General features: G+C 40.2%; 1 protein-coding gene across 1 annotated transcript in view; it reads left to right on the forward strand.

Annotated features, from left to right (window-relative positions):
* The window catches only part of foxp4 (forkhead box P4), a 119,678-nt gene that overhangs the window by 86,675 nt on the left and 6,639 nt on the right, over window positions 1–26,364 (forward strand). The window contains exons 7-16 of the mRNA XM_043252382.1: window positions 2,282–2,486; window positions 3,040–3,135; window positions 4,812–4,916; window positions 10,169–10,256; window positions 14,061–14,144; window positions 16,702–16,903; window positions 16,987–17,063; window positions 17,325–17,426; window positions 21,906–22,027; window positions 23,403–23,469. Coding sequence (XP_043108317.1) covers window positions 2,282–2,486; window positions 3,040–3,135; window positions 4,812–4,916; window positions 10,169–10,256; window positions 14,061–14,144; window positions 16,702–16,903; window positions 16,987–17,063; window positions 17,325–17,426; window positions 21,906–22,027; window positions 23,403–23,469 — 1,148 coding nt within the window. The remainder of the gene's footprint in view (window positions 1–2,281; window positions 2,487–3,039; window positions 3,136–4,811; window positions 4,917–10,168; window positions 10,257–14,060; window positions 14,145–16,701; window positions 16,904–16,986; window positions 17,064–17,324; window positions 17,427–21,905; window positions 22,028–23,402; window positions 23,470–26,364) is intronic.

Genomic DNA, 26,364 nt, shown 5'->3' on the forward strand with positions numbered 1-26,364 from the left:
AGTCATTTTAATTCCTGTCCAAAGGGCGCAACCAGATCTGACGGACTAGGCTTAATGCTTTGAGATCACCATGCCAAAGTTTCTCCAGGTCTTTTTTCAGAATTTGTGATGCATGTAGTAAGAAGAGGGGGCAGACATTAGAAACCAAAAGGGGAATGTGTAATGTTGCCTCGTAAGCAGCCTCATTGGATATTTGCTTATGAATATTAATCGAATTTAGATGATAATCAAAGTAAAATAAATGTTTCAAAATATTATCCAGAAGGCTGCATTAAGTTACAGATTACGAAATGTCAAGTAACGTTTATTTTTCTAGTAAATACCTTTTAATATGCCAAAAAAATTTGGACATTTTGCTACCTATAAAATATATTAAAATAGAACATTTATATTTTAGCTTGTCATAACATTTTACAGTGCTATGGAATTTTAAAATAGATAAATGCCATCTTGGTGAGAACAAGAAAATTTTAAGAAAATAAAACCTTATTAGCCTCAAACCTTTGAAAAGTAGTGCAAATAATTTAAGTTCTGCAGAAATCACACAGTTCTGCTTTAAATTTGAAGATGACTTAAGTTGCATCCAAAATAGTGTCTATTTCCAAGCAGGTTTCACTAACACCATTTTGCCATTGGTCAAACACCATTAGCCCCTCCCCAAACTCACACTCCTAGGTGAGACAGTATTGCCATGCTAGACTACTAAGACTAACAGTGAGATGTTTTGAAAACACCCCAATGTTTATACATGTCCGAGAAATCAACCTAAGAATTGTTTACTCATAGTCTCTGCACGTTAAGTAAAGTTTTAACGTCATGACACAGCTTCAATAAACCAACTACTAAATGCTAAATATTAAACAATTTCAGGAATACACACTTGTGTGGAAAGCTGAGGTTGCTTTTCTGTGAATGTGTGTGTGAGAAATAGAGAGCGTGTGGCCAACCACAGGGGGAAACGCCTCACCTGCCCCTGTGTGTGTGCAACTGTGTGTGTTTGGAAGAAAATGAGATACAAAAACACTTCACTGTAGGTAAACCGCTCCATCTCCACCCTGCGTCCTCCCTTCCACTTCCTATGTTCTGGCTGGTTTTTCACAAAAGTAGAAACTTGCAAAAATCACCTCCCTTTCCCTGTCCATGGCAACAGCGCCACGGCACCGGGCTGACTCGGTTATTTGCAGGGTTAAAATACATCCGTGGCCTTATGGTGCTCTGTCAGGTTGTCTGTGACTAGTGAACAACAGCCTGTAGCTGCAAGTGTGGCCATACATCATTTCCCTGGCCCCGGGCCTGCTGGGAAGAGAGGGAGGTGGGGGGATGAAGAGAGCCAGGCCAGGCGAGGAGTTTTGTTTTGGCGGGGTCCGGGACAAGAATGCTGGCGGACCAGACATAATATTTAGATTGCTATTAAGTCTTTGCCATGTGAGATAGCGTAGCAGGCTGTGGCTTTTCGGGAACAGTGTGCGCCAGACGAGCTTGGGCGGCCCCCCTTCTTCTCTGCTTTTTTTAACACCCTCAAATCTCCCTCCCAACCTAGACCCCCTCTGCCTTTCCAAGAGACAAAAAAACAATCCCGAATTCAGCAAGTTTAGGGGAAAATAAAACAAAAAAAATGCCAAGAGAGCATCTCGCCAAGATTAATTCACCCAGTGAGTTGCAGTGCCGGTCGGGACAGTGATAATTACAAATGGAGGTAGCCAGGGGGATTTGCAGAGATGTTGAAAGATAACAAAAACACGCTGAAATTAGCCATTTGCTTCCTCCGATTTGGATGAGTCCCTCCTTCTGCTGTCCTGTGAACCTAACAAGTCCCGCTGGCATGCCCCCTAGCTGTAGTGAAGTGTGGCGAGGTGTGTGCCTGGTGTTTTATGGCTTGCCACACTAATGTCAGTGCAATGCCAGGCTCTGGGATCTCTGGGGTGGGATGCGCTGCCAGCTGGCCACTGTTCAAGATGCGGTGAGATGGAGGGGGGGGGGCTTTGGAGGTGTGATGGAGAGAGATGCAAGTTTGGATGCTTTCCGAAGTAGGTTTCATCTTTCAACACCGGCTTAAAATCTTCAACACAACTAAGAAGAGGAAAACTAATAAACATGCTGAAATCTCTCCCTCTAGAGATGGTTTCATCACATGGCACCCGTTCTTGACTTTAAAGCACCTTTTTGTATTTGTGTTTGAATGGTCATGGCTTTTTTTCAGTTATACGTTATACCTTATGATAATGAATAATGATTTTTTACAGTTTGTAGTAATCTTTCACTTGCTTTCTATCCATCTTAGCCATGTGTCCCACTGACCTGCAGCAGTTGTGGAAGGACGTGGCCGGTGTTCAGAGCACAGAGGAGGCCATGAAACATGAGGGCCTCGATCTGACCACCAACAGCTCCAACACTACCTCATACTCGGCCTCCAAGGTCTCACCTCAGATCCCCCATCATCCTTTGCCAAATGGACAGAACTCTGTGCACACTCCAAAGAGAGACAGGTCAGTGGAAAATACACAAGCATACTTTATATTCCACCTGAATAAAAAAAAAAACACGATAAATCAAGAATATGAAAGTAACAAAAAACTATATATAATTGCAAAGTGAGAAATAAGTGCAGGCAAATCTGAACACTGGTTGCAACTACAAACACCTAATACGTAACAACTAACAGTATATTGAAAAACAAAGCATGTATTTTTGTTAATAGCATTCCATATGTCAATTGCTACATGACAGATTTCATAAACGGATATTTTTGTCACACTATTTCAAGCTTTCTGCTGTCAGTTGCTCTTTGATGTGCTGATGTAAAATGTCTGGATTCGTTTGATATTTGGTGCTCGTGTGTGTTGTTTAGAACATAGCATGCTGTCAGCATGACTGACGCCACTGTGCCAGTTTAGCATGAGTGTGTGTGTGTGGAGTGGGTGAAGGTGTACTGTGATAATTTGGTTGAGAGGTGAGCAGCCATGTGTGTGTTTGAGAGAGAAAGAGAGAGAGAGAAGTGGTCCTACTGTGGGGTACTCAAACCTTCTTTCCTTTCTTAAGAGCAAGACTCTTTGAGTGGATCTCGTCCTTCACCAAGGAGTCCAGTGATGACCATCTCACGCCTTATTCCAAAGGCGCTCCCCTGCAGAGCACCCAGTGAGTTACAAACACACTTATGTGTATGCACACTATGAGGAAATACCTTACCTTAGACTATTATTGTTGTTATATAAAATAATTTAGCAGACCTTCACAGGTCCAGGTCCTATATATATATATATATATATATATATATATATATATAAACACATTTCTGTTTTTGATCAGGTTTTTAATAACCTTCTGCAGTTCACTTAAATCGTGCTGCAGTGTGACGTTTATAGCAGTTCTGTAATTCTTTTATGTAATATGACCATTTTTCCACCGGTGGGGCCTCAAAAACTACAGCTAAATAAACCCACACACACCAGCAGCGCTAACACACACCCCACCCTGTCATGCTACATGGACATGGCTAAACAGAAAGAAAAGCGCGCCCTCCATCATGTTTTCTTCTAACACTGTTCTCCCTGACTTGGCCTAACACATTTACACACAAACACACACACACACGCAATTCAAAAGGGAAGAAAAACTGTGCGGTGAGGCTAATGCATGGCACATGTGGACAGTGTGGTTGCCAGTAGTTTGTAATGTCTAGCGCTCGAGCAGCTTCTGAATTGCGTGGGCCGTCCACTGCCAGCACATCTGATGAAGAGGAGGAGGGAGCGTGTGTGTGCTCCGCATCAGGAGGGCCTCATCTGCTAGCAAGCTGCTTTATATTAAGCAGTACTCTGATGTGGAATTGGGAAGAGTTCCCCAGACCTTCAACCACCACAAGCCGTCCCGTCCCCCCTTTAGCCCCCTGCCCATGCTTAGCAGCAGTCAGACACATGACGAAGGATTCTGTGGTCCCTGCCCTCACAAAAAAAAAAAAAAAAAACAAGCTACATGCTAGCTTGTGGCGGTTGGCCAGGCCTGAAATGAAAAATTGCTGGATGAGACTGCTGGCGGGGGTTCGAGGCTGATCCGTTATGGGTCTCTACAGAAGCCCGGGCCAGAGAGACCTGAACCAGACTCCTCAGCCACAGAACACACAGTGGCTGTATCTCAAACGAAACAAAACCGTAGCATTTATCCCCAGGCCCCACCAGTAGGCCCTGTCAGCACGTCAGCAGCCACCTTATCCATGCTCCCCCCGTTACGAGAAACATCTGAATATCGTCCATGTTCGTTCGTAATTAGATGGCGGCTTGTTGTTCCTGGCTGCATCTGAAGACATTCGAACCTGTGTCGTTGTACAAGATGCTAATACAATGATACGCACTTACTATTGGAAGCCTGTCATTCAAAATTATGGAAAAGCTGCCGTTTTTTTTTTGTTTTTTTTTTTACGTTTACCAGATCCTCTTGAGCTAGATTTGTTCGAAGCTTCCTGAAGGACTGGCTCAAAACGGCTTTCGGCTTTCCCAGACAGGGAATGTTTCCATTGCTTCATTGTTTTGTATTGGTTGCATGTGTGTGAGGATACCATGCCGACTGCTTGAAAAAAAATGTATATTGATATTGACCCCAGTGGGTTGTTTTGATTAAGAAAGCAGGTGTTTAGATGAATTCAAAGAAAAAATATATTTAACAGTATTAAGCAGTGCAACTGTTTTCAGCATTGATGAGAAGACTCTTTTTGAGCAACAAATCAGCTATTAAAATGATTTCTGAAGAATCATGCGACTCACGGTTAAGTGTGACATAATCATTTATAGTTTGACTAATCAAATCTTTATCTCCTTCAGCTCGACTCATGAGGAACACACAGCCTCTCACCCGCTCTATGGACACGGCGAATGCAAGTGGCCTGGCTGCGAAGCGCTGTGTGAGGACATGGGCCAGTTCATCAAGTGAGTGACGGCTGTCCATCAAATTTCCACTTCACAGGCATGTAATGTGCTACATACATGTCAAACCTCGTAACTCGCGTAAAAACCCCCGCTGGGCAGCAGAGCATTTATCATTACCTGCTGTGTCTCACAAAACAAGTCTGTGGCTGTTAACGTTTCCCTCCGTCAGTGTGCATTCATCCTTTTTTCGATGAGCTTGCAGATCACTTTAGTAAACTAAAGACCTCTTGCTCTGAAGTAAATGTGGAGATGAGAGGACAGGCAATAAGAAAGCCAGGCGATTGACAGCCGTGTTCAGGTGTTATGTTTGAACAGACCAGAGACGAATGAATTCAACAGGGAGGTGGGGGGTGCAAGGTTATTGCTGGAGAGAGCGTGAGACATTCACCAGTGCTGTGGGACTGTACTCCTGTATGAAAAAAGAGCTATCCCGCTTGATAGACAGGTATTTCACAGTCATAGAACAAAATTAGAGCAAACCAGAGTGCACTCTGTAGAGCTGATATATATATATATATATATATATATATATATATATATATATATATATATATATATATGAAGGATCGTATAACACTGATAACTGGAGTAATGCTAACTTCACAATATACACTTCACAGTTTTACTGTTTTGACTTTATTTTTGATCAAATAAATACCTTCGTGAACATAAACACCTTTTTAAATGTTTAAATGTTAGTCGATGTTTGTGTACAGTATGCAGCTCAATGTTTAAGATTTCACATCAATGTTTGTGTATTAATAGATTCCAGATTCTCTCAAAGTTCTTTCTTATACAAGTGTGCATTGTAAACTGTATTGTGTACTACCAGAAATTAACTGTATGGTTTTTACAAAACCTTTTCCCAAAGGTTCAGCATTATACTTTCGCACAGGAAGCTAGTTCACACATGTCCCACTTGTAACCATAGAGACAGATGTTCTGTTCCCTTCCTGTTGACCCGTCCTGTGCTGTAGAGAAAAAAAGTGAGTGTGTGTGTGTGTGTGTGTATTTGATCAGGTAGCTGCCCGCAACTCTTCAATGTTGTCAGAGGCCGATTAGCTCTCCGCTCCCATAATTCCTCCTCTCCATCCCTGAGCGCTCCACTGCTGGGTCAAGCAAATTGTTTTCACGCTTCGTTAGTGGTTTACTTAATTAGCTCATTTACAATTAGAAGCTTTTGTTTCTTGGATACAAGCAAAGACATCAAAAAGAAGCTCCCTCCCCTCCTCTATCTCCCTTTTCCCAATCTTCTTTCTTCTCGCCATCTCTTTTTCTTTGCGCGTGTGTTTGCCAGTTTGGGGTCTTTAGGGATGCTGGGGCGAGAGGAGATAAAGAGAGGAAGAGATCAGACAGGGAAGGCGATGTAAACAGTCCCATTGTCTCTGTGTGTTAAAATAATGAGACTTCACAGTGGAAAGTCCTGACATGTCCGCCTGTCACAGTGGTGCGAGCCAGACTGGTGCCGCTGCCGTTGCCCCAGTGGACTCGAGGCTTGCGACTCACGTTCTCTCTGTTGTTTATTTTCTCTCCCTCAAACTCCTCCTTTGATATCCGGCAGGTCAACTTCGTCTGTTACAGTAGCCGGGTGTTCTTGTCCGTTAATGAGTGGCGGTCACATCCCTGCGTGTTTATTTCCTTTGACGAGATGCTAGGCCCTCGCATCGTCTTTTGACTCCAGAGCTGTGCTTCCTCGAGGGGACCGCTGTATTGACAGGCCGGAAAGATGTGTATGTAAATTTCCTCCGGTCGTCCCTGGCGACGGGGGTGAAGAGCGCGTTCAGTGCACGCGGGCGGGAGCGGGAAGCACGAATGATGGTCGCTGACACGCACATCAAAGAGCCGGAGAGTCTGGGAAAGTTTTAAGAGTAAAGCTGTTGTTTGGTTGCACGGTGTCTCATTTCACATAGCCTCGGGGCAAGCAGAGAAGGGGGGGAGGACACGAGATAAGAAGGGAGGGGGTGACAGATATTGCCGTCAGTGCTGTGCACCGTGGCCTAGTCAGAACACTTTAGTCATCGCTAAAGACAGGAAAAGAGGAGTCTCTCTCTCACTCCCTCTCCTTCTATTCCTTTTGTCTATTCTATAGCCCCATCTGGCTGCCTGCCACTTATAGTAGGAAATGAGGCCCACATGGAATCAGTGCCCACTGAACGAACGCCCGCCATTCACACAGTTCTACAAATCCCTTGTCCCATCCATGTTCAGTTTGGGTAATTTAAAAATCCTAAAAATCGATAAGTGGACGTCCACACAGAATGTTTTGGGGGTTTTTTTTTTTATTGTTGGTCTATTTTCAAGATTAATTTGGGGTTTTTAAACTACAATTTTGAACTGTTCTTTTAAGGATTCAAAGGTACAGAAAATTATATTTATATTATATTATATTATATTGTTTACCCGGCCCCCAGCTTTTTCTGATTGGTCCGGTGTTTTGAAATTACACACGAGAAGCTGACCTGCATGTCAACAGTTGATCTTTTTGTATTTTTGCTTGGTTTCTTGTGATGCTCATGCATAGGACGCAGAAAAAGCAGCGAGATCTAGCTAATGTATATAGAGAAAAAAACTATTAAAAAGCAGTCCAGTTAAATACATAAAACATAACCCACTGAGAGTGTAGTACGCTCAGCTCTCTAACTCACTTTCATATTTTTTTAAATCCAGAATTCAGTGCAAGAAATGCTGCAAAAAGCCCTGCAGTTTCATCTGGACATAATAGGAACAGTTTTTATCCCCAGATGAAATCTCTTGTTTTCTCTTTCTCTCTTGCTAGAGTAGTGTGAGAATGCTAAAACACTCATTCGCTCTTAATCTTCATCCTGTCTCTCTCTCTTTCGTTCTATTTCACACACTCTCATCCTGAGCTCTTTAATGATGTTCAGTTTTCTCTGGCATGCCAGGGCGACATGTGTTAGAATACTCAAGCCCTTTGTCGGGGCTGGCTTGTGACTTTTTTTTCTGTGACCGTTGTAAATGCTCCTCAAATCCCTGTCGGGGTGCAGGGAGTAAACACTGCCTCATTGTCGGGTCTCTCGGAAAAACGCTGCTACTGTTTATTATGAGCCATAAAACTTGTGGTCTGTTCCTTTATTCAAAAATGAGAGAGGGAGACAGGGGGTGTAGAGGGGCAGAGGGAGAGTAAGATGAGATCATGTTTTTGTTATTATCATCATGTGCTTGCAGGGAAAAAATGTCTATCTGCGCCTGGATTAGTCGAGTGGGTGACATCATTGTTTTTGTTTAATTTCTCATGAGAGAGCGAATGCGCACCCCTCTTTTCCTTCAGTCGGACATTCAAAATGGTCGTGTCATGCGCCGGGTGTCACTGAGATAAAGCAGGCCGGGATCCTGAGGATGATTTGTGTATTGCGAAGGTTAAGATTCTGCCACTCACACTCACTTCCGTTTGCCGCTCTCCCATCGTGAAGAGAGCTAAACGCGACGGGCCGCCCACGCCAAAGAGGAGGGTGCTAAAAAATGCAGGAATTCCCTCATGAGAATGGATGAGATTGACTGCACCAGTATTAAAATGCCAGCTGATACAATGTACTTAGAATTATTTTAATGTTGCGGCTAATAACTGATAATTGGCTGAGTTTTAAAAAATAAACATTGACAGCTTTGGTGAATTTATTGTATTTAGGCACGCTTGCAACATGATTTAAATGAAATGGATAATACTGGCTAATACTGATAATATAATACGAAAAACTTTTGAATAAAATTTTTAATATAACTAGTATGCTACTGGCATATTGTGCATTCCCACGTTAGGTTTTTTAGTCTGGGACAAATACATAAAGTAATCCTTAAGAGGATTTTGCTTTATAATGCTAGCAAAAGGGAGCATTGCAGTTTTTCTACTCATATCTTCTATAATGCGCTCTTGCGACCCCTAACCTTGAAGTCATTAAACCTCACCAGGTGTGTTGTTAGAAGGTGGGAGGGGCCTATTCATCATCGCTCAAATGCTTTATGACATCATCGTTTGGATATATACAAATGTTTTTCGGATTAGAATTGGGTTTATATGTGCAGGGGTTGACTTGTGAGATCGCAAGCGTGGGAAAGTTATAAATAAAAAGTGAAGGACGAGGCAGATGGTGTGAAGGAAAGGTCCAAGATCACAGACCCTAGAGTGCATCTCAGTGTCCAATCTGACACCATCACTTTAAGTTCTTACTTTTCTTGTTCGATTTTTGCTTTCTCATTTGGTTTCTTAGCGCTGCATCATCTGTTTGTTTTGTCATGTTTTGGAGTGTTGTTTTGAATTGCTTCATAAAGAAAACATGACTTGAATAACTATGGGCAGAGCTCACCCATCTAAAGCAGCGCTTGATGAGTAAAACAAATGAAGTCATATCCAGGTGTTTTTTTTCCCCCTTTTTCAACTCCCACTCAGAGTTCATGGCCTACGGCACTTTCTGACAAAAAAACAAAGCCGTTTCCAAAATAATATCCCACTCCAGCTGCATTTCAACTGAATAACAGAGACATTAGAACGCTGGTTTAGACCTAATATAGAGAGACGCTCATGTCTAAAGTTATTTTCTTTTCTTTTCGATGAATGACAATAAATACAATAAAATGTATTTTCGTTTTTTTCGCTTTCGGCAAACAGCATGGTCACATTCGATCATATGACACAATCCTCAGCGGAAAACTCTCTTTCCACATCTTTCATGTCCTAATATTGTTTTTATTTTCTTGCAAGAGGAAATTGAGTTTATACGCCTAGTGAAAAGTGTGTTTTCGAGTGGAAATCCACTATTGTTAGGGGTTTCCTCTGAGAGGGCCGTTGTGATCCCAAGAGAATTCCATTAAATGTTTCTTCTCCAAAATGGAAAAATAAACAGTTATCTGTGCACGTATTTTGATGTGGTTATTTGTTTATGTGAAGTCATGGTTTGACGCCGCAACTGGATCTCTGATGCCTCAGTGACCTCTGTATTTGGGTTTAAGTGTGTGTGTCGTCAGGACATGACGCCCGGGCATGTACAGTAGTGTTGACACGTTAGCATACTCGGCACAAAGTGTGAGACAATCCCAAATGGCTGAGACACAGCCGTAGAGTGTGTGTGTGTGTGTGTGCACTGTATCAGGCAGGTCAGCGACACGGTTTGTGGCAGATGGTCCAAATATGCTTACAGATCTCCCTCTGGGAGTTTAGATAGGGTCGCGGATTGATCTAGTAGACTGTGTATCAGGATATGTCATCACATGTTTGCATTTCTCTCTCTCTCTCTCAGGCACCTGAACAGTGAACACGCCCTGGATGATCGCAGTACGGCCCAGTGCAGGGTGCAGATGCAGGTCGTTCAACAGCTGGAGATACAGGTGGGATGCGCGCACAAACGCAAAATCAACATTTCTCAAAAAGTCTTGCAAACGCAATATTCAAGCTACCTGAGTACCTCTTTTCCTGTGTTTTCATTTGCATCCATGCATTTGCGCAACCTGGTCTCATAAAAATAAATATGTACCTCTGTGCACTTTTTGTGCAACACCGTTTTTATGTACTTTACTGGACATTTAGGCACAGTTACAAAGAGTAATGTCCATTGAGTGCCACTACAACACAGGTTCGGTACATGAACCCTGGCACGTTTTTATTAAGTTGATATAGGTACGTATTGCAGTGTTTTCAATATGTTGCCTCAGTTAAGAATTCAAATATGTTGCTAATTAAATGGTGTTGGAAATATGCCATAAACCAAATCCAACCCTAAACCTACCTGATAGTGTTAACAAATAGAAAACTTTTGTTGCTACAACCATGCCATTTCAGTTACACCGTATTCGAACCAAGACTCCTCAGCTCTCAAGTATGTCTCTGTACTCCGTGAGCTACCGAACAAACCTACCGTCTATGAAAATAGATATGAAGCTGGAAGCTAACGTTCAAAAGCATCAGCTTATAAATCTCCCAGCATACTAATATTGTTTTGAAGTCATGATATTCTTCAAGTAAGTGTGCGAAAAATACACTTTGTTAATCTAAATTTGTGTGAAAAGGAAGTAAAGATTCATTACTTTTGGAAATTTGCAGCGATATGTACTTATTGGCATGGGTTTCATGTCTCGCTAAAAAGTGCGTTTATGCCATTAGACCAGGTAGCATTTGCCATATGCTTTATCAAAAGTACGTTTTACGTATTTTGCAGTTAGAGGAACAAGATTTGAATTTGTGTTTACCAATATGGCGCACTGATGCTGAGACTTGGTCTTCCAGAACTCTCACCCAGCTGGCATGATTTTCTGCCCATTACGTGTCACATGAGTTGATAGAGATCACTGGAGCTTGTAAAAGGAAGAGTGATGTAGAGTGTGGGTGCAAGAGAGGAGGCCAGAATATCTTCCTTTGATGGATCCCAATTAGAGAGTTTCCCAGCACCTCTCTCATCCCTCATGCTGCGGACTCTCGGCAAGCACCGCGGGCTGCCTGTCGCGCACATATACACAGTGTCATCTCTAATGAGAGAGCTGATAAGGAGAAGGGTGGACATGGAAAGTGCTAGAGACTTCCTTTGACCATGGACACCCTCCGTGCTCTGTGCTCTGCTTCACTATCCTGATGCTGGCCAAATCATTTTTCTAATCTGCTGAGTGGTTTTGTTATTTTCACTGTGGCGGCACTATTAATTAGAAAAATTGGCAATTATAATTATCAGTTATCATCCAGTTAGCGTTTAATTGTCCCTAAAAAAAAAAAAAGTAAATTCTTCTTTTTATGATTAAGTTAAATTATTATTAGCTGCATTCTAAAATAATAATTTACATTTAAAGAAATTAAAAATGTAAAGAAATGTACTTCGTCATAAATATGTTTTTGAAACAATAACAACACACAAATAAGATTTAACTGTTTATTCATCTTAAACAATAACACTACGTATTATTGGATGATTTAATTTCTTCTTTTCAGTGTAGACTTTATCAATAATAATAGCAATGTGTATGCAACAGTCCACAACATTTCTTTCTAAAATTAAATAAATTAAATTTTTAATCTATGAGAATGTACAAGCAAGTAATACAAGGTGCATTTCATTGAAATAATAAATTATTTATGACCTACAGTTGTGCTATGTTTAGCAGTGGACGATGTTTTATTGTCCGTGTGAGTAATTTGTTTGGACGCAGAGACTGTCAGAAGAGCGTCTAGTGGCAGTTAGGATTGGCAGACGCTGACAGGACATCGGTCGGTCACATTAGGTTGCATTAAAGAGACCGTTAGCTATGGGGGAGCTGCTCGCCCTTTTCAAATACGACAAACTAAAATGCAGGTCAAGTGACCTTACTTCGCCTGCAGCAGTGGAATTCCTCTACATTTGGAGCTGTAAATCAACATCCCTTAAAAAAAAAAAAAACATGTCTCTTGGACGGGCTTACATCGAGACGGGCACTTCAGACCCTCCAGCTTTACGTGGCAGAACAACTTCCCATCACGACTGCCAGTCAGACAGACCTGGTAATTGGTCAGCTTCCCTTTTCTTTCCACACCACCTCCCCTCCATGTTCTCCATCTCGTCTCATTCCCAAAAATAAACCCCTCACAACAAAGAGTGTTTCAAAAAACACTGCCCTGCCAGGCACGCGGGCAGCAAGCTCACTTCGTGGCCCGCAAAGCGCGTTTAAACACGTGTCCAGATCGATGCGGGGTGATGAGAAGTGACAAGAGAGTCAGTCCACGTCCAAGCGGATTTCCATTCACGTCTTCCTCCGTCGTGTCACCTACTCTACCCCCACCGCCCCAGTGCCAACCAAGACCGACCGGAACCACCCTTCGCCAACCTGCTGTCTCTCCCAGCATACCAGCTCACTTTTTCCACTGTTTTTATTACCAAGCTGACCAGCATGGAGCTCATTAAACACACATATCAGCTAATGGGTGAATAAACAGCCCAGATCTGTGGATGACTTCAGCAACACCGAGCCCAACACAACAAGAGTCTACACGTGCTGACATTGATTTCATATTGTGGGGCTTTTATTTTGTAGAATCACCCAGCAACCATACGTAATACCTTGGCAATCCTAAAAAAATGCCTCTTTCCTGCTTTTTTTAGATTATTTTTATTTTAATTTACAGCCACTTATGAGCAGTAAAATGCAACAGTCTGTTTTTCTAGCACTTTTAGTGGCACTGAAGTGTATGGTGCCAGTCTCGGAGTGTTCTGAGGCAGCGTGTCGCCCCCTGATTACGAGGGGCCGCCTGCCTCCACACTTCCTCTAAATGGCGGTTAGGAATGTCAAACGAGGACGAGTGTGGTTACAGGGCAAGTGTCTCTGAAAGAGATGCAGCAATCGAGGGAAAGAGGGAGAAGGATGGTGAGAGAGATGTTTTCTCCCGGAGGTATCAAGAGCTGTGAAACGGCATGTCAACATCCCTGTGAGCTGACTCAGTTAACAGGCAGAATGCAAAATTATCCTCACAAGAGAATATCTGGAGTCACTCCCTCCTCCTCTCTGCGATGCCCAAAAGAGCACTACACACACCATGACGACACTTAGTTTTTAATGTGCTGTATTGGCATGACAAATAATTGTGCACTTATGCTGCCAAAGCTTAAGCAGCTGCTTAGAGAGAAAATGGTGTGCCACAAAACTGAAAATGAGACAATATTTTGACACACAACATATATAAATATACTGAATGTGTATATATATATATATATATATATATATATATATATATATATATATGTGTGTATCTATGCATGTGTGTCCCATTAAAATATATATATTTATGTATTATTTATTTATTATACATTCAGTAAAATATTTACGTCTATTCATAGATATGAAATATATGAAAAAAAAATTTCTGAATATATACACACTTAGGTGTATACACTTATGCCAAAAGCTTTAACAAAATTTCTTTTTCTATAATGCATTTCATCATAATCTATATATATATATATATATATATATATATATATATATATACGTGTGTATATATATGATTTATTTTTATTATTGATACTGTAGCACAACAGAGTATCATGTTTTAGGAAGAAAAAAAATCTGTAGATAACATTTTTGTAGCTGTCAATGCACATTAAACTGGACACGTATATATTCAATTTATATAAGAAAACAGCTTTTTTCTAACATATGTGTTTGTGTGTTCCCTAGCTGGCCAAAGAGAGCGAGCGTCTGCAGGCCATGATGACCCACCTGCACATGCGTCCGTCAGAGCCAAAGCCTTTCAACCAACCTGTAAGTTCTTAACTTCCCTCTCATTCTTACTTCCTGTGATAACTTGTATTTTGCTAGTGTGTCTCTCTTTTTCATGTGAAGTAACCGTCTGGCACAGGTTATGATCAACGAATCAGTTGTGTGAGGCATTAAGAGCGCTCTCTGTTGGAGAACGGCGGAAGTGCTGTTCTCTGATCTGCCGTCGTCTTGAATTGTGTTCCTGGAGAGCAGCTACACTCTATATAGTCTCAATGCAGATTCAAACGTTCACCGGTTCGACTTATCCTTGCACTTTACAACAGTAATAAATCACTTATTCAAGCAAGCCATTAATCGCCTTTAACTCAAGTGTGATGATGGACTCTTACAGATCGAGTTCTCTTTGTAGCAGCTACAGCTGGTTTGCTTTCCTCCAATCCACTTTAGAAAAGTGTTTTTCTTCTTAAAGATGCTTTTATTTATGCCACAGCGTAAATGAACGTGAGTGTTTTGGACTAGACTTCCTAGATATTCCACACCGCTGCTTCATACGCAGCCATCACAATGCGTTTCCCCCTCAAGCCACCAGCTGCCTGTGCAATTATTAGGAATCTAATGAATATTTCATGCAGAGATTGATGAGGAGTCTTATTAAAATACGAAGATGTTGAAATTAATTGTCAATTAGAAGTGGAGTGTCTTAATTTGAGGGGATATAAATGAAGGCGGAGGGCGAAAGTAGGCCGCGTCTCCTGTTTGGAGACAAATTCCATGGCTCAGCCGCCATTAGGCGGTAATGGGAAACGGTGACCGGGCCAGGCCGAGCGACCTAGACGAGAACGAGGGAGAGAGAGAATGAAAAAAGGATAATTGTGAGTGTGATCAAGAGAAAGAATTAGCATTAAGTGGTAAGGGTGAGCATTAGGGCGGAGCTTAGCAGAAGCTCAAACCCGTGTGTGGCATTGACCGCTATTAAGATCGTTGGGTGTTTGGCACAGCAAACTGGCACGGCTCCAGCGTTAATTAAGTACCTGTTAAACCATTTTGCTCCCCTAATTACTGGAGATGGGCCAGGTTGGCTCCTGTGGCAATGAGAATGGAGAGAAAAGAGGGCTGGCGCTGTTTAATTCGCCATATTAGCGTCAACCCCGCTTCGCCCGCCCCCTCCTCGCTCTATCTCTCGCTGCTCACACGTGCACATGATGGTTTTAATTAGAACAAAACAAGCAACCCCGAAAAAGACTCCCTGAGCGATGGGGAAAGCTGTTTCCTAGCGCTCCGTGCCCGCCGAAGCTAATTGGGCAGAGCAGGGCCACAATGAGGGCGGGTAACCACAAGCGTTGTTTGTTGCCAGATTGTTTTTTTACCCCCTCCTACCATGTATCGCTTTGTTTTGCTGCTGTTGTGTGGCTTTAATTGCAGACAATGTGTCACAGAGGAGCCTCGTTTGTGCTCGCGCGTGTCTGAGAAATGCGATTTGTGGGGTGCTTTGTTTGAATTTCACCGGGTGAACGGGATCATCTTATAATGGAGTCACTGTGCCAACTGCTTTTGGCATGGATGTGCTGGCAACGATCGCAGGATGCGCTTCTCACAGCGGGAGACCAATGACAATTTGAAGATGATTATATTTCCTGGTTGGTAATTGCAATGTTAGAGATTACGTTACACCACGAAGATGATGCGAATTAGGATCAAGACTTAACGTGTGTCAAATAGAGAGAGAAGGACATTTGTGTTTTGCACAGTCATCGTTTTGTACTGTTTCTGCCGTTGTGTGTATGTTTGAAAAGCAAAAACAAGCAATTTAAAAGTTAACAACATTAATAATCATTTTATGTATCAAATGCAGTACAGTTTTTCTTCTTGCCAAACATAACTTTTCAAGTTTTAAAGCATTTATTCTATATTTATTGTATGAATAATCCATATAAAAACTTATAATTTTATGATGACAGTTGTTATTATTATATATTAATGTAAAAAAGCAACTTCAAGTAAACAATAATTATAATTTAAAATTTTGATTGCAAAACATTGTTCTTCCCAAACATAACTTTTTCCAGTTTTTGTGCGTTTATTTCTATATTTAACTGAATAATACATATACAAAAGCTTATCATTTGATTACTTTTGTTACAGATACTAAAAATACTATTATATATTATAAATGTTGTTATATATGCAAAATGATTTGTTCATATTAGATATAATTGTAAATATAAATTAATAATGTTGTTGTTATTATTATAACTAATTTCAGCATTATTCATTGCATAATAAACATTTACATTTTTGGAATGAATGTTGTGTATGTCATATATAATATGATATGAATTACCTTTCAAAAGTTTTTTTGAAAGTTTTTAACTGCATGAAATTCAGCTTTGCCAATTCAAAGAAATCAATTACACTTTGAAATATATAAAAATACACAGTTACATTAAATGTATTTTAAATAATAATAATAATTAAACAATAACATTTCACAATAAAAACTATATAAATGTAGCTTTGATAAGCACGAGCGCCATCTTTTGGAAAAATTCTAAACATTCTACACGTGAACTCATTTTAATTTTGTTTTCCTCCCATTTAGCTGAACCTGGCCTCTAGCGTGTCACTGTCAAAAAGAGAAAGTGAGGGATTTCCCGAGGGCTTGCCTCACCCCCCCACCTCTGCCGCAACTCCCATCACCCCCATGAGGCAGGGCCCCTCCGTCATCAGCTCCTCCAGCCTGCACGGAGTCGGCCCCATCCGTCGGCGCAACTCCGACAAGTTCTGCACCCCCATCGCTTCAGGTTAGCATCCCTCCACAGCTGATCTCCCTCTACATGTCACTTTTATACAACACTGAAATACGTGTGAAATAATCCCGTTACAGAACTTGCACAGAATTGTGAATTCTACAAAAACGCCGATGTCAGGCCTCCATTCACCTACGCCTCCCTCATACGACACGTAAGTCAGCCTTTATGATGTAGAGATCTGGACTGTGCACTTGAGCGGAGTTCAGAGGTGTGTGCTTGTAACTAAGGATTTATGCGCATCTCTTAGCTCAGTGTCAGTCATGCTAAAACATGCTGCACTATCCATAATGCACTGCCTGCCCGTCTGGAAACAGTCCATCAGCTAATGTCTTACTAATAACAGCCATTTGAAACACCTCTTGACACTTGCTCACTTTCTCTCTTCCGTTCTCTCTTGGCTTTATTCATCCAGGCCATTCTGGAAGCCCCTGACCGACAGCTGACTCTAAACGAGATCTATAACTGGTTTACACGAATGTTTGCCTATTTCAGGAGAAACACAGCAACATGGAAGGTAATGTCATATCAAATGGAATCAAAGTCAATACATTTTGCACCATAGACGTCTGTAATATTTGAGGCACTACTTTGTTAGTGTTCCTGTTCATCGCAGTGGCAGGTACTCGGCTACCGCAAGGAAACACCTGACGTTTTTTACACACATTACCATTGAAAGTTTTGGAAAATGAATACTTTTATTCAGCAAGGTTGCATTCAGTTGATCGTATGTGATGTAAAGACATTTAATAATATTGCAAAAAGATATGTTTAATAATAATATAATATATATCAATATATTATAATATATTATATAATATATTATATAATAATAATATCTATTTATCAAAGAATTTGGAAATGACAGTTTCCACAAACATATTTTGGAGCACGGCTGTTGTAAACCAACATGGCATTTTTAATCATTTATATCAACGAAATTAACACACTTTAGAATGATTTCTGTGGAATCATGTCACTCTGAAGACTGGAGTAATTACATTTTGTAAATATATTATAACAGAACTGTTTAAATAATATTTCACCATATTATCGTTTTTAGTGTATTTTTTAATGAAAAGGGATAACTTTTAAATTAATTTTAAAAACATGACCGATTGGCTAGTAATATAGAAATTTGCTTACCAGCTTAACCCTGACCCGTGGTTTTGCCCTACTACAGTCTACAGCAGTCATGCTCGTCTGAGGCAAATGGGATCCTTCTTTTAGAAGTCTCACATAGATAAAAACAGAGCAACAGACACAGCCCATTGTTCAACGTGACCCAAACAACAATAAATCTGCCCTTCGTGCCAAGGGGTACAACGGGTACAACAGAGATACAGCCTTCTTAGGAGTTCCAATAACAGTGAGGTTATTAATGACGCCTGGTACCACACAGACAGCCAAGTTACGACCTGGCCATTCCCAGATCTGTTTTTCTTCTGTTTTTTTGTGCCCTGATGTGCTCTCCTTATTGTTTTGATTGTGTTACGCGGCGTTGGGCTGCCTAATGGTGTTTGCTAGGTGGGAGCAGGAAGTTTAAGTCTGACTCATTCGAGATTTTCTTTTTTTTGCGCTCCCTGCTACAACTTTCACTCAAAAGTGGCAAAACTCCCCCATTTCAGTTATGCAAAAATCAGCCAAATGGCTGCCAGCTGTGTTTATGCCCATACCAAAACAGGCTGTGTTTTATCAGTCAGTGGACACGTAGCTTTGTAACTCTTATCAGACAGTTTAATTTGAACCGGTTGATTAGCATGCGCCCTGCTGGTTCGCAGCCGGTTTTGTATCAGCTCAGCATCTCCTGACCAGCTCCGACATGCCACACTCCACTGGATCCTGCCACAGCTGCTGTCATCCCTCCTCCCTCGTCCACCTGTTTCAGCTGCTTGAACCACAAGGCGCTCCGTTTCATGTCACCCGAGGTGGGCATAGCTGATACCACACATGCATATACGAGTTTTGCATGTGCATATAATGTTATAAAGATAACAAGCCAAACTATATTCATAAAGCATATTTAAAAAGAATTTACAAATATTTTAAATTCAAATCTAAAATTTCCTATTATTATTATTATTATTATATATTATTATTTGTTTAAATAATATTATATATTATTATAATAATATTATTATAATATATATTATAATATAATATTATTATTTAAATGAAACTGGTAAAGTATGTTTAGATATTTGAAAAAGTAAAAACTAAATTAATTAAAATGGTTGTTGCATGAAGTTTAGCTGCCAGTCATAATAGTACAATAATACATTTTAATTATTGTTATTTTTATCAGCGGCATAATCATAAGTTTTGCTGAAGCAAGTTTCACTTTTTATCTTACCTTTATGAAATGTAGCCTACAGTCCCCCTTCTCTCTCTCTCTCTCGCTCCACCTCTTTTTTTGTCCAAAGTAAAGAGCGGTCATTAAAGGCCCGAGCTACCCATGCAATCATCTCATTTAGCGGCCATCTCCCCATCACCCTGCTTAGCCATTAGTTCACCCCTCCGAAAGATGTGCTAATACATACCTCCCGTCCTCCCCCTGTGGACTAGGAACTTGGCAAGGTGCTGTCAGGCCGGACACCGCAAAGAGTAGTTCGCTTCCTGTCAGTCAGTCTCCTCATTAGCCATTCACGTGGCCTATAGCCTGGAGCCTGGGCTGAGGAGGTGCTGCCCCACATTCAGCCAACACTGGCCCAAGGCTCATTTGTGTGCCTGAGCCTCTGGAGGAGAGGAAGTAGGGAGAGAATCGGAGAAGGTGAAGTGAGAGAGGGACCAAAGGAGGCTGAGGGCATCGAGACAGAACAGCGGGCTAATAGTCTTGAACCGCAGCGGCACCCAGGAGCAGTTAGTGAGCTTAGCCAGTGAGAGTTGAGAGGAAGGAGGTGAAAGTGGCAGGAATATCTTTAACAACTCATTTCACTTTTATGAAATTTAACAATTAATGGATCCGTCTACTTTTCCTCCTCCACCGGAGCCAGATCTTTTTTTTTTTTTTTCTCCCCCCTCTTCCTATAGTACCTTTTCACACTCTCTCTCTTCTTTTTATTTTAATAACTGCACGTTCTCACTTGTCTTCCTCTCTTGCCAGTCATTTGGCCCGGTATTAAATATAGAAATGGAGATGCATGTTCTCCGGTGCTCTTAATGGCCATCTATATTTCATGAGAAGTTAGGTCCGGAGAGTAGGGGAAGTCATTGATCAGTTAGAGGGCGGCTTTTATTCACAAGATGGACACCAGCTGGGTCATTCTGCAAAACTGCTGCTATTTGTGTCCCTCATAGACTTAAGTGTAGCTACTGCTAACTTTTAGTTACTTCAACACATTTTCTTATCAGCAAATGGAAATTGATTTTTATAAAAAGCAAATGTGTGGCACTACAAAGTTCTTATAGCACATCAAGGCTTGCATCAAGTACAGCAGGTTTTTTTTTTTTTGTAAGTAATTAAAATCTTTAATGGCAAAGCTAATCAAAAAACATTTTTATTATTATCAGCGTTGAAAACAGTTGTGATGCTTCATAATTTTTGTGGAATTTTTGTAGCGATACATTTTTTTTCCCCAGGATTTTTTGGTGGAAAGTTCATGTTTTTATGTGAATTGGTAATGTTTTGTAACATCAGAAATGCATTTAATGTCACTTTTGATCAAGTTAGTGCATTGTTGCTGAATAAAAAGTGCATTCCCAATATTTATTAATACATGTTACTGGTTCTATGAATGATTCGGTGGTGCACAAAAAGTCTTTTTTTTTTTTTTTTTTTTTTTTTTTTAAATGTAATAACCTGAATATCCAGTTTCACTCTGAACTGTGTAACACTGTTTCAAGCTGTACATTACATTTACTGTCGACGTTCATTTCTAAGCTGAAATGGTGAGCATTGTGTCGTCTCTCTTCATGTGGACACCGTCACCAAAGGAACCGAGACCCATTTGACATCCGCATCAAGCATGCCATCTTTCTAATATAGCTGCCACCCCTCCAGTCACTCATTCACTCACTCACACACACACGCGCGCGCACACACACACATAGCCAGGCGGGCATTTTGTTTATGTCTGCAGAGGCTGACCCCCTTTAAATTGCTGCTAATGTTTTAACTGGGAGAATTAGTCTTTCATCACGGATGGGAATGCAAATAAAATCGGTGAGGTGGCAGGCTGAAATTGGGGTCATACTCATTTGCAAAACTAAGCATCATCGCTCCTGCACGGGGAAATTTATTCAAAGGAGGGAGGCCTCGCCTGATTATGGCACTTGTAATTATGGTTAGGAGTGATTCCGGCATCAGCAGTCCCTCCCTCATGGATTCAGGAAAAAAAAAGAGTGCGTCGGAAAAAATACACAGGATTTAATTATACACGAATTAAAATTGGTAATGAAATTGGGCATGAACAAACTACAAATAGCAGATGAAAAGGAAGGGGCCTCCCTTGGGGGTGTTATTCTAGATAGTGGCTGATTAGTGAAATTTAAAATAAAAAAGCAGGGGGTGGGTTTGCTGATGGTGGAGGGGGGATAGTGCGCATCGTTTCTTATTTTTTTGCGTTCAAAGATGGATTTTTTTTTTTTTTTTTTTTTTTAACTCCCCACTGTTATGATGGTGTGGCACCACATTGTCACTTCCCCTCAGTAGAATGTGCACTTAATTGGTTGTGTGTGTCTGTGAGATGGTGCGGGTGGGAGGGGGACGGGTTCGAGATGGAGAGATACGCTCAGTCGACACGTCCCTGTCTGAGCCGTACAATCTTTTGTGCTCATCATCACGTGCACTCTTTTAATTAGAAAGCAGGTATAAGATTTATGCCATTATTAAAGGCTGTTTATATCAGGCCGCGCTATAATTGCATTTCCAGCAATGACAGCAACGCGGTCGCGATTCTGCTTAAGATACCTAGAGCCTTGAGTAGTGGCTGGAACGGGAGACTGACTACTTCTTTTTGCTCTCTTGTCTTCTCTGTGTCCCGTCACCGCTACCCAGAATGCTGTGCGTCATAACCTGAGTCTGCACAAGTGCTTTGTGCGGGTCGAGAATGTCAAGGGTGCTGTTTGGACCGTGGACGAAGTGGAATACCAAAAGAGGAGACCACCAAAGATGACCGGGTATGTAGACTCAGACTGGTCGCCTTCAAAGTGATAGTTGGCCCAAAGATTCAAATTCTTGTTGTTCCAAATTATTCCATAATTCCATAATAAAACTGAATGGGGACTGGTGGGGTTTTTTTTTTCTAGCTCACAAAAAAAATAAATAAATAATAGATATCATAAAAATACTATATTCTAATACTATATCCGGAAATGATATAATACACTGGGGGGAAAGTCCCATTACATTTACAGTGAAAAGCTGGCTGACAATAACAAGATATTAAGTGACATATTGTTGATATACCTCTATACAGATATAAATACAAGTGGCCTGTCCGACTGCATTTTCATTAACTAACATAAAGATGAATAAATAGTTTTATAAATGCATTGTTCATTGTTTGCTCATGTTAATACATCAACTAATGTTAATGTGTTAATGCAATAAACATTAAGTAAACGCAAAATGTAACGCAAAACACCCTAATGTACATTACTGATAAAAATTGCATTACAAATAAAAATAAAAAATGTTTTTTTAACATAAAATATAACAATTCAGAGTTTATTTTTTATTTTGTTTCCAAACCAAAATGTAATTACTACTCACTTTTGCTCTTCACCTCTGTTGTAGCTCTTAAATCAAATATTTCTTAGTTCTCTCAAGAATGCTTTACAGACTAAAATAGGAGTCTGTCTGAAGTTATACTAGTGGTAATAACCCGTGAAACACTGGATTAAAACAGCATTTTTTAAGTGAAGACCCAAAAACAGCCTTTATTCCTGTAGCAAAAGCATAAGCTTGTAGGTCTGCTCTGTAAGTGGGGCTATAATCGTTATTGGCATGTATGATTACCCTAATGGGCTTCCCATCATTACCCTATTACTGACTCTCTAGTCAAAAGCACAAAGGTCTCTTTTGTGCCTCGCCTGCTTGTGTTTGGCGGTGCGTGCGTGTGTGTTTGTGAGCCTGTGTGTTTTTTCCCGTTTGTGTCTACACTGTTTAGGGTACATTGTGAGCAGATGCACAGCAGAAAAGCGTGCCTGCTTGCATTTGTACAAACAGATGTTACACGCCGTCTCAAGCTCTGCCAGAGAGACGACGGCAAATTACCCAGCCGACGGCCTGTGCACCAGATTTCAGCCCTGTAGCGCACAGACACAAAAGCAAACAAACAGTAGTGTGTGTGTGCGTGCAGTATATGCTGTGTCAGAATGCATGCGTTACTCTCCATTGTTTAACTTTTCTATTTATCTCTTGTAAATAGAATAGTGCCTCAGCATTTTTCACAGGTTCGGGAGCTTTTTTTAACACACGTTCCGGTCAGATGTGTTTTGCTGTAATCCACACATGTGCTTAATCACCCTCTCTCTTTCTTCTCCTCCTCAGAAGTCCCACTCTTGTGAAGAATATGATTTCTGGGCTGGGATTTGGCTCTTTGAATGCCAGCTATCAGGTGAGTGCGTGAGTGCCTCCGTTACATCACATAGACACCTTTGTTACAAGTTCAAGATGAAAAAACGGTGGAGGAAAGTAGACATTAAAATGTTGCTTTTGAGACTCATCACAAATAACTGTTTTTTTTTTATTATTCTAAAAATGTCGCTTAAAGTGGCTTAAGTCACTGGCATTTGTAGCAATAGCCAAAAATACTTTGTATGGGTCTTTTATGCCAAAAATCATTAGAATATTAACTTCATGTTCCATCAAGATATTTTGTAAATTTACTACCATAAATATTTTAAAACTAAATTTGGACCATTTTAAAGGTGGTTTTCTGAGTATATGGATTTTTTTATTTTAGCGTATTTAAGGGTCACAAATGTATTTATTTATACATATATTATTTATATTTATTTATATGGTTAAATATTTATTTTGTGATGAGCAAGCCATAGTGACTCGCATGTGAGTGAATCATTCTTTTAAGTTGATTCATAAGCGAGTTGATTTGTAAATGAATCTTTTAACTTTTCAGAGTCTGAACTAAATGATTCATTAGCAAATTGGTCTGAATTAGTATAATATCTTTAGTAATAATATCTTTAATGTCTTAAAGAAAATCCTATATGAATAAATGTGCCTATACATTTTAGTCTGGCATAGTGAGATTGAATCGTTCTTTTCAGTTTATTTAAATAGTTCATGACTGAATCTTTACGAATCAGTCAATTAGTTTTAAGCAACTGGAAAGATCCTAGAAAATGTATTCCTGAGAAAGTATGGGAATCCTGCACGGATCAGGCCAGATCAAGCACACAAGGGCGCTGATAATAATTTCCTCTTCTAATTAGCTACTTCTCCCAAACCTCCTCCGTTCTCCTCCCTCCATCGCACACGCGCTCCCAGCCAGCCATATGTGATTTATAGCATCAAATATTTGTCAATGAAGGTCACAGCATAAAATTAGTGTCTGTCCTAGAAAATCCATCTGAAACCCGCGGTGTCACCGCGACTCTCGTTCTGAGCTTTTCGGAGCCCGGCTCTGTTTTTCCGTGTTTGTGTGTGTGTTTTTCTCAAGAACGCTGTGTGATGAGACAGAGATGGATCTGGGAGGTTAGCCTTTGTGCTTGAGTCCTGGTCTGGGTGTGTGAGCGTGTGTGGCGCTCTGTCAGGTCTGCGCCCATCCATCTCTTCACAGGACAAGCAGTGTCAGCGCCTGACAAACAAACAGCCCAGCTAATCACGGGCCAACACACACACACACTTCCAGTGGCCTGGCCCAGTTTGTCCCGCTCTGACCCCGCAGGCCATCTCTATGGAAATGGAACTGCTCATCCTGAAAAGGCCGCACATAAACTAGCCTTTAACAAAAGAGCAGACACACAGTGGAGATCTCTGGTGCACACAACACCCTACCGGAGTGCGAGGGAACTGAGGCGCTCCTCTGTTTTCCATGTGCAATTCCTTGAGTGTGTTTTAGTCTGCATATGGTAGGCAGAATCTTGCCTGAAATTGACCTTTCAAAAGTGATTCAACCTGGCCATCTCATTAAACAGGCATTAACAATGTTTACTTATTAGATCTGTCTGTTTTTGCCAAAATCGTAGGTGGCTTCCAGTTAATTATAGATAAAGGGTAAAAAATAGCTTTTATTTGGATCACATCCTTTAAACCTTGTGTGACCCTGATCATCTTTCTCACCACCACCCAGTCTCCACAGAATCAGAATGGATTTCCTTCAAACTCTTTGGTTTGTCTTCTCTCTCTCGCTCTGTTGCTCTTTCTGTCTCTCTTTCTTTTTTTCGTTGGCATATTTTGGGCAGTCACTGCTGTTTGAATTGGCATGAGTACCACAAAAATTTCAGTTCGGAACCATTTTCCATTCCACCTTTCCTCATGCATTAAAATATCTGTATGCATAGTTATGTAGATTTGTACTTTATGTAGTAATGCTAATATGAATTTAACATTTACATTCTGACTTGGATCTTTAAGTATTTTTGTTTATGGTATTATATATATATGTATATATGTATATGTATATATGTATATGTATATGTACCTATAAAGAGTGGAAATATGGAAATATTGGATTTTCTTTTAAGAAACTGATTAAAATAACTTTAAAACTGCTCAAAGTAATTCTAAATATTAAGGAATGGTGTAATGAATGATACATTTATAATTATTATGAATAATGTTTTGTCATCTTTATATTGTTTTAATAAATTAAAATGAATTGTAATGTGTGTGTGTGTGTGTGTGTGTGTGTGTGTGTGTGTATATATATATATATATATATATATATATATATATATATATATATATATATATATATATATATATATATATATATATATGTATATATATATATGTATATGTAATTAATTATTATTACAAGAATAAGAACATGTAACAAAGACATCTTAAAAATAGTGTTACCAAACTAAAAATTGAGTGATATGCTTTCTCCACTTTTTTAAATAATTTTTTTCTTGTTATAATTTTTTGTTACGGTTTTACTTGTTTTTTCCCCATTTAAATAATATAAAAAGGTTTAAGAAAAAAATGTATAATAAATATTACCAAACAGTATAATTCTACTTTAATGTATTTCATATATGAATGAGTTTGGAGATGAGCACATGTGTAACAGTAGTGTGTGAGTTATCTCAGTGAACAGTCAGATCTATTGTATGGAAGTGAGGAGACCCCTAGTGGTGACACAAACTAACCTAAAGCCCCGCTGCTTCCAGTCTCCTAAAACACAGATTACATGTATCCAGTCAGCACATTTATCTTTTAGTAATTAGTATTTAAAATCGAAAAAAAAATGCACTACTCTCTGTGCAACAGTGGCACCAGAGGGCTTTGTGCTTGATTACACCTCGCAGTCAACTGTGATAAT

This window comes from Puntigrus tetrazona, chromosome 11, assembly GCF_018831695.1.
Source record: "Puntigrus tetrazona isolate hp1 chromosome 11, ASM1883169v1, whole genome shotgun sequence".
Lineage (NCBI taxonomy): Eukaryota > Metazoa > Chordata > Actinopteri > Cypriniformes > Cyprinidae > Puntigrus > Puntigrus tetrazona.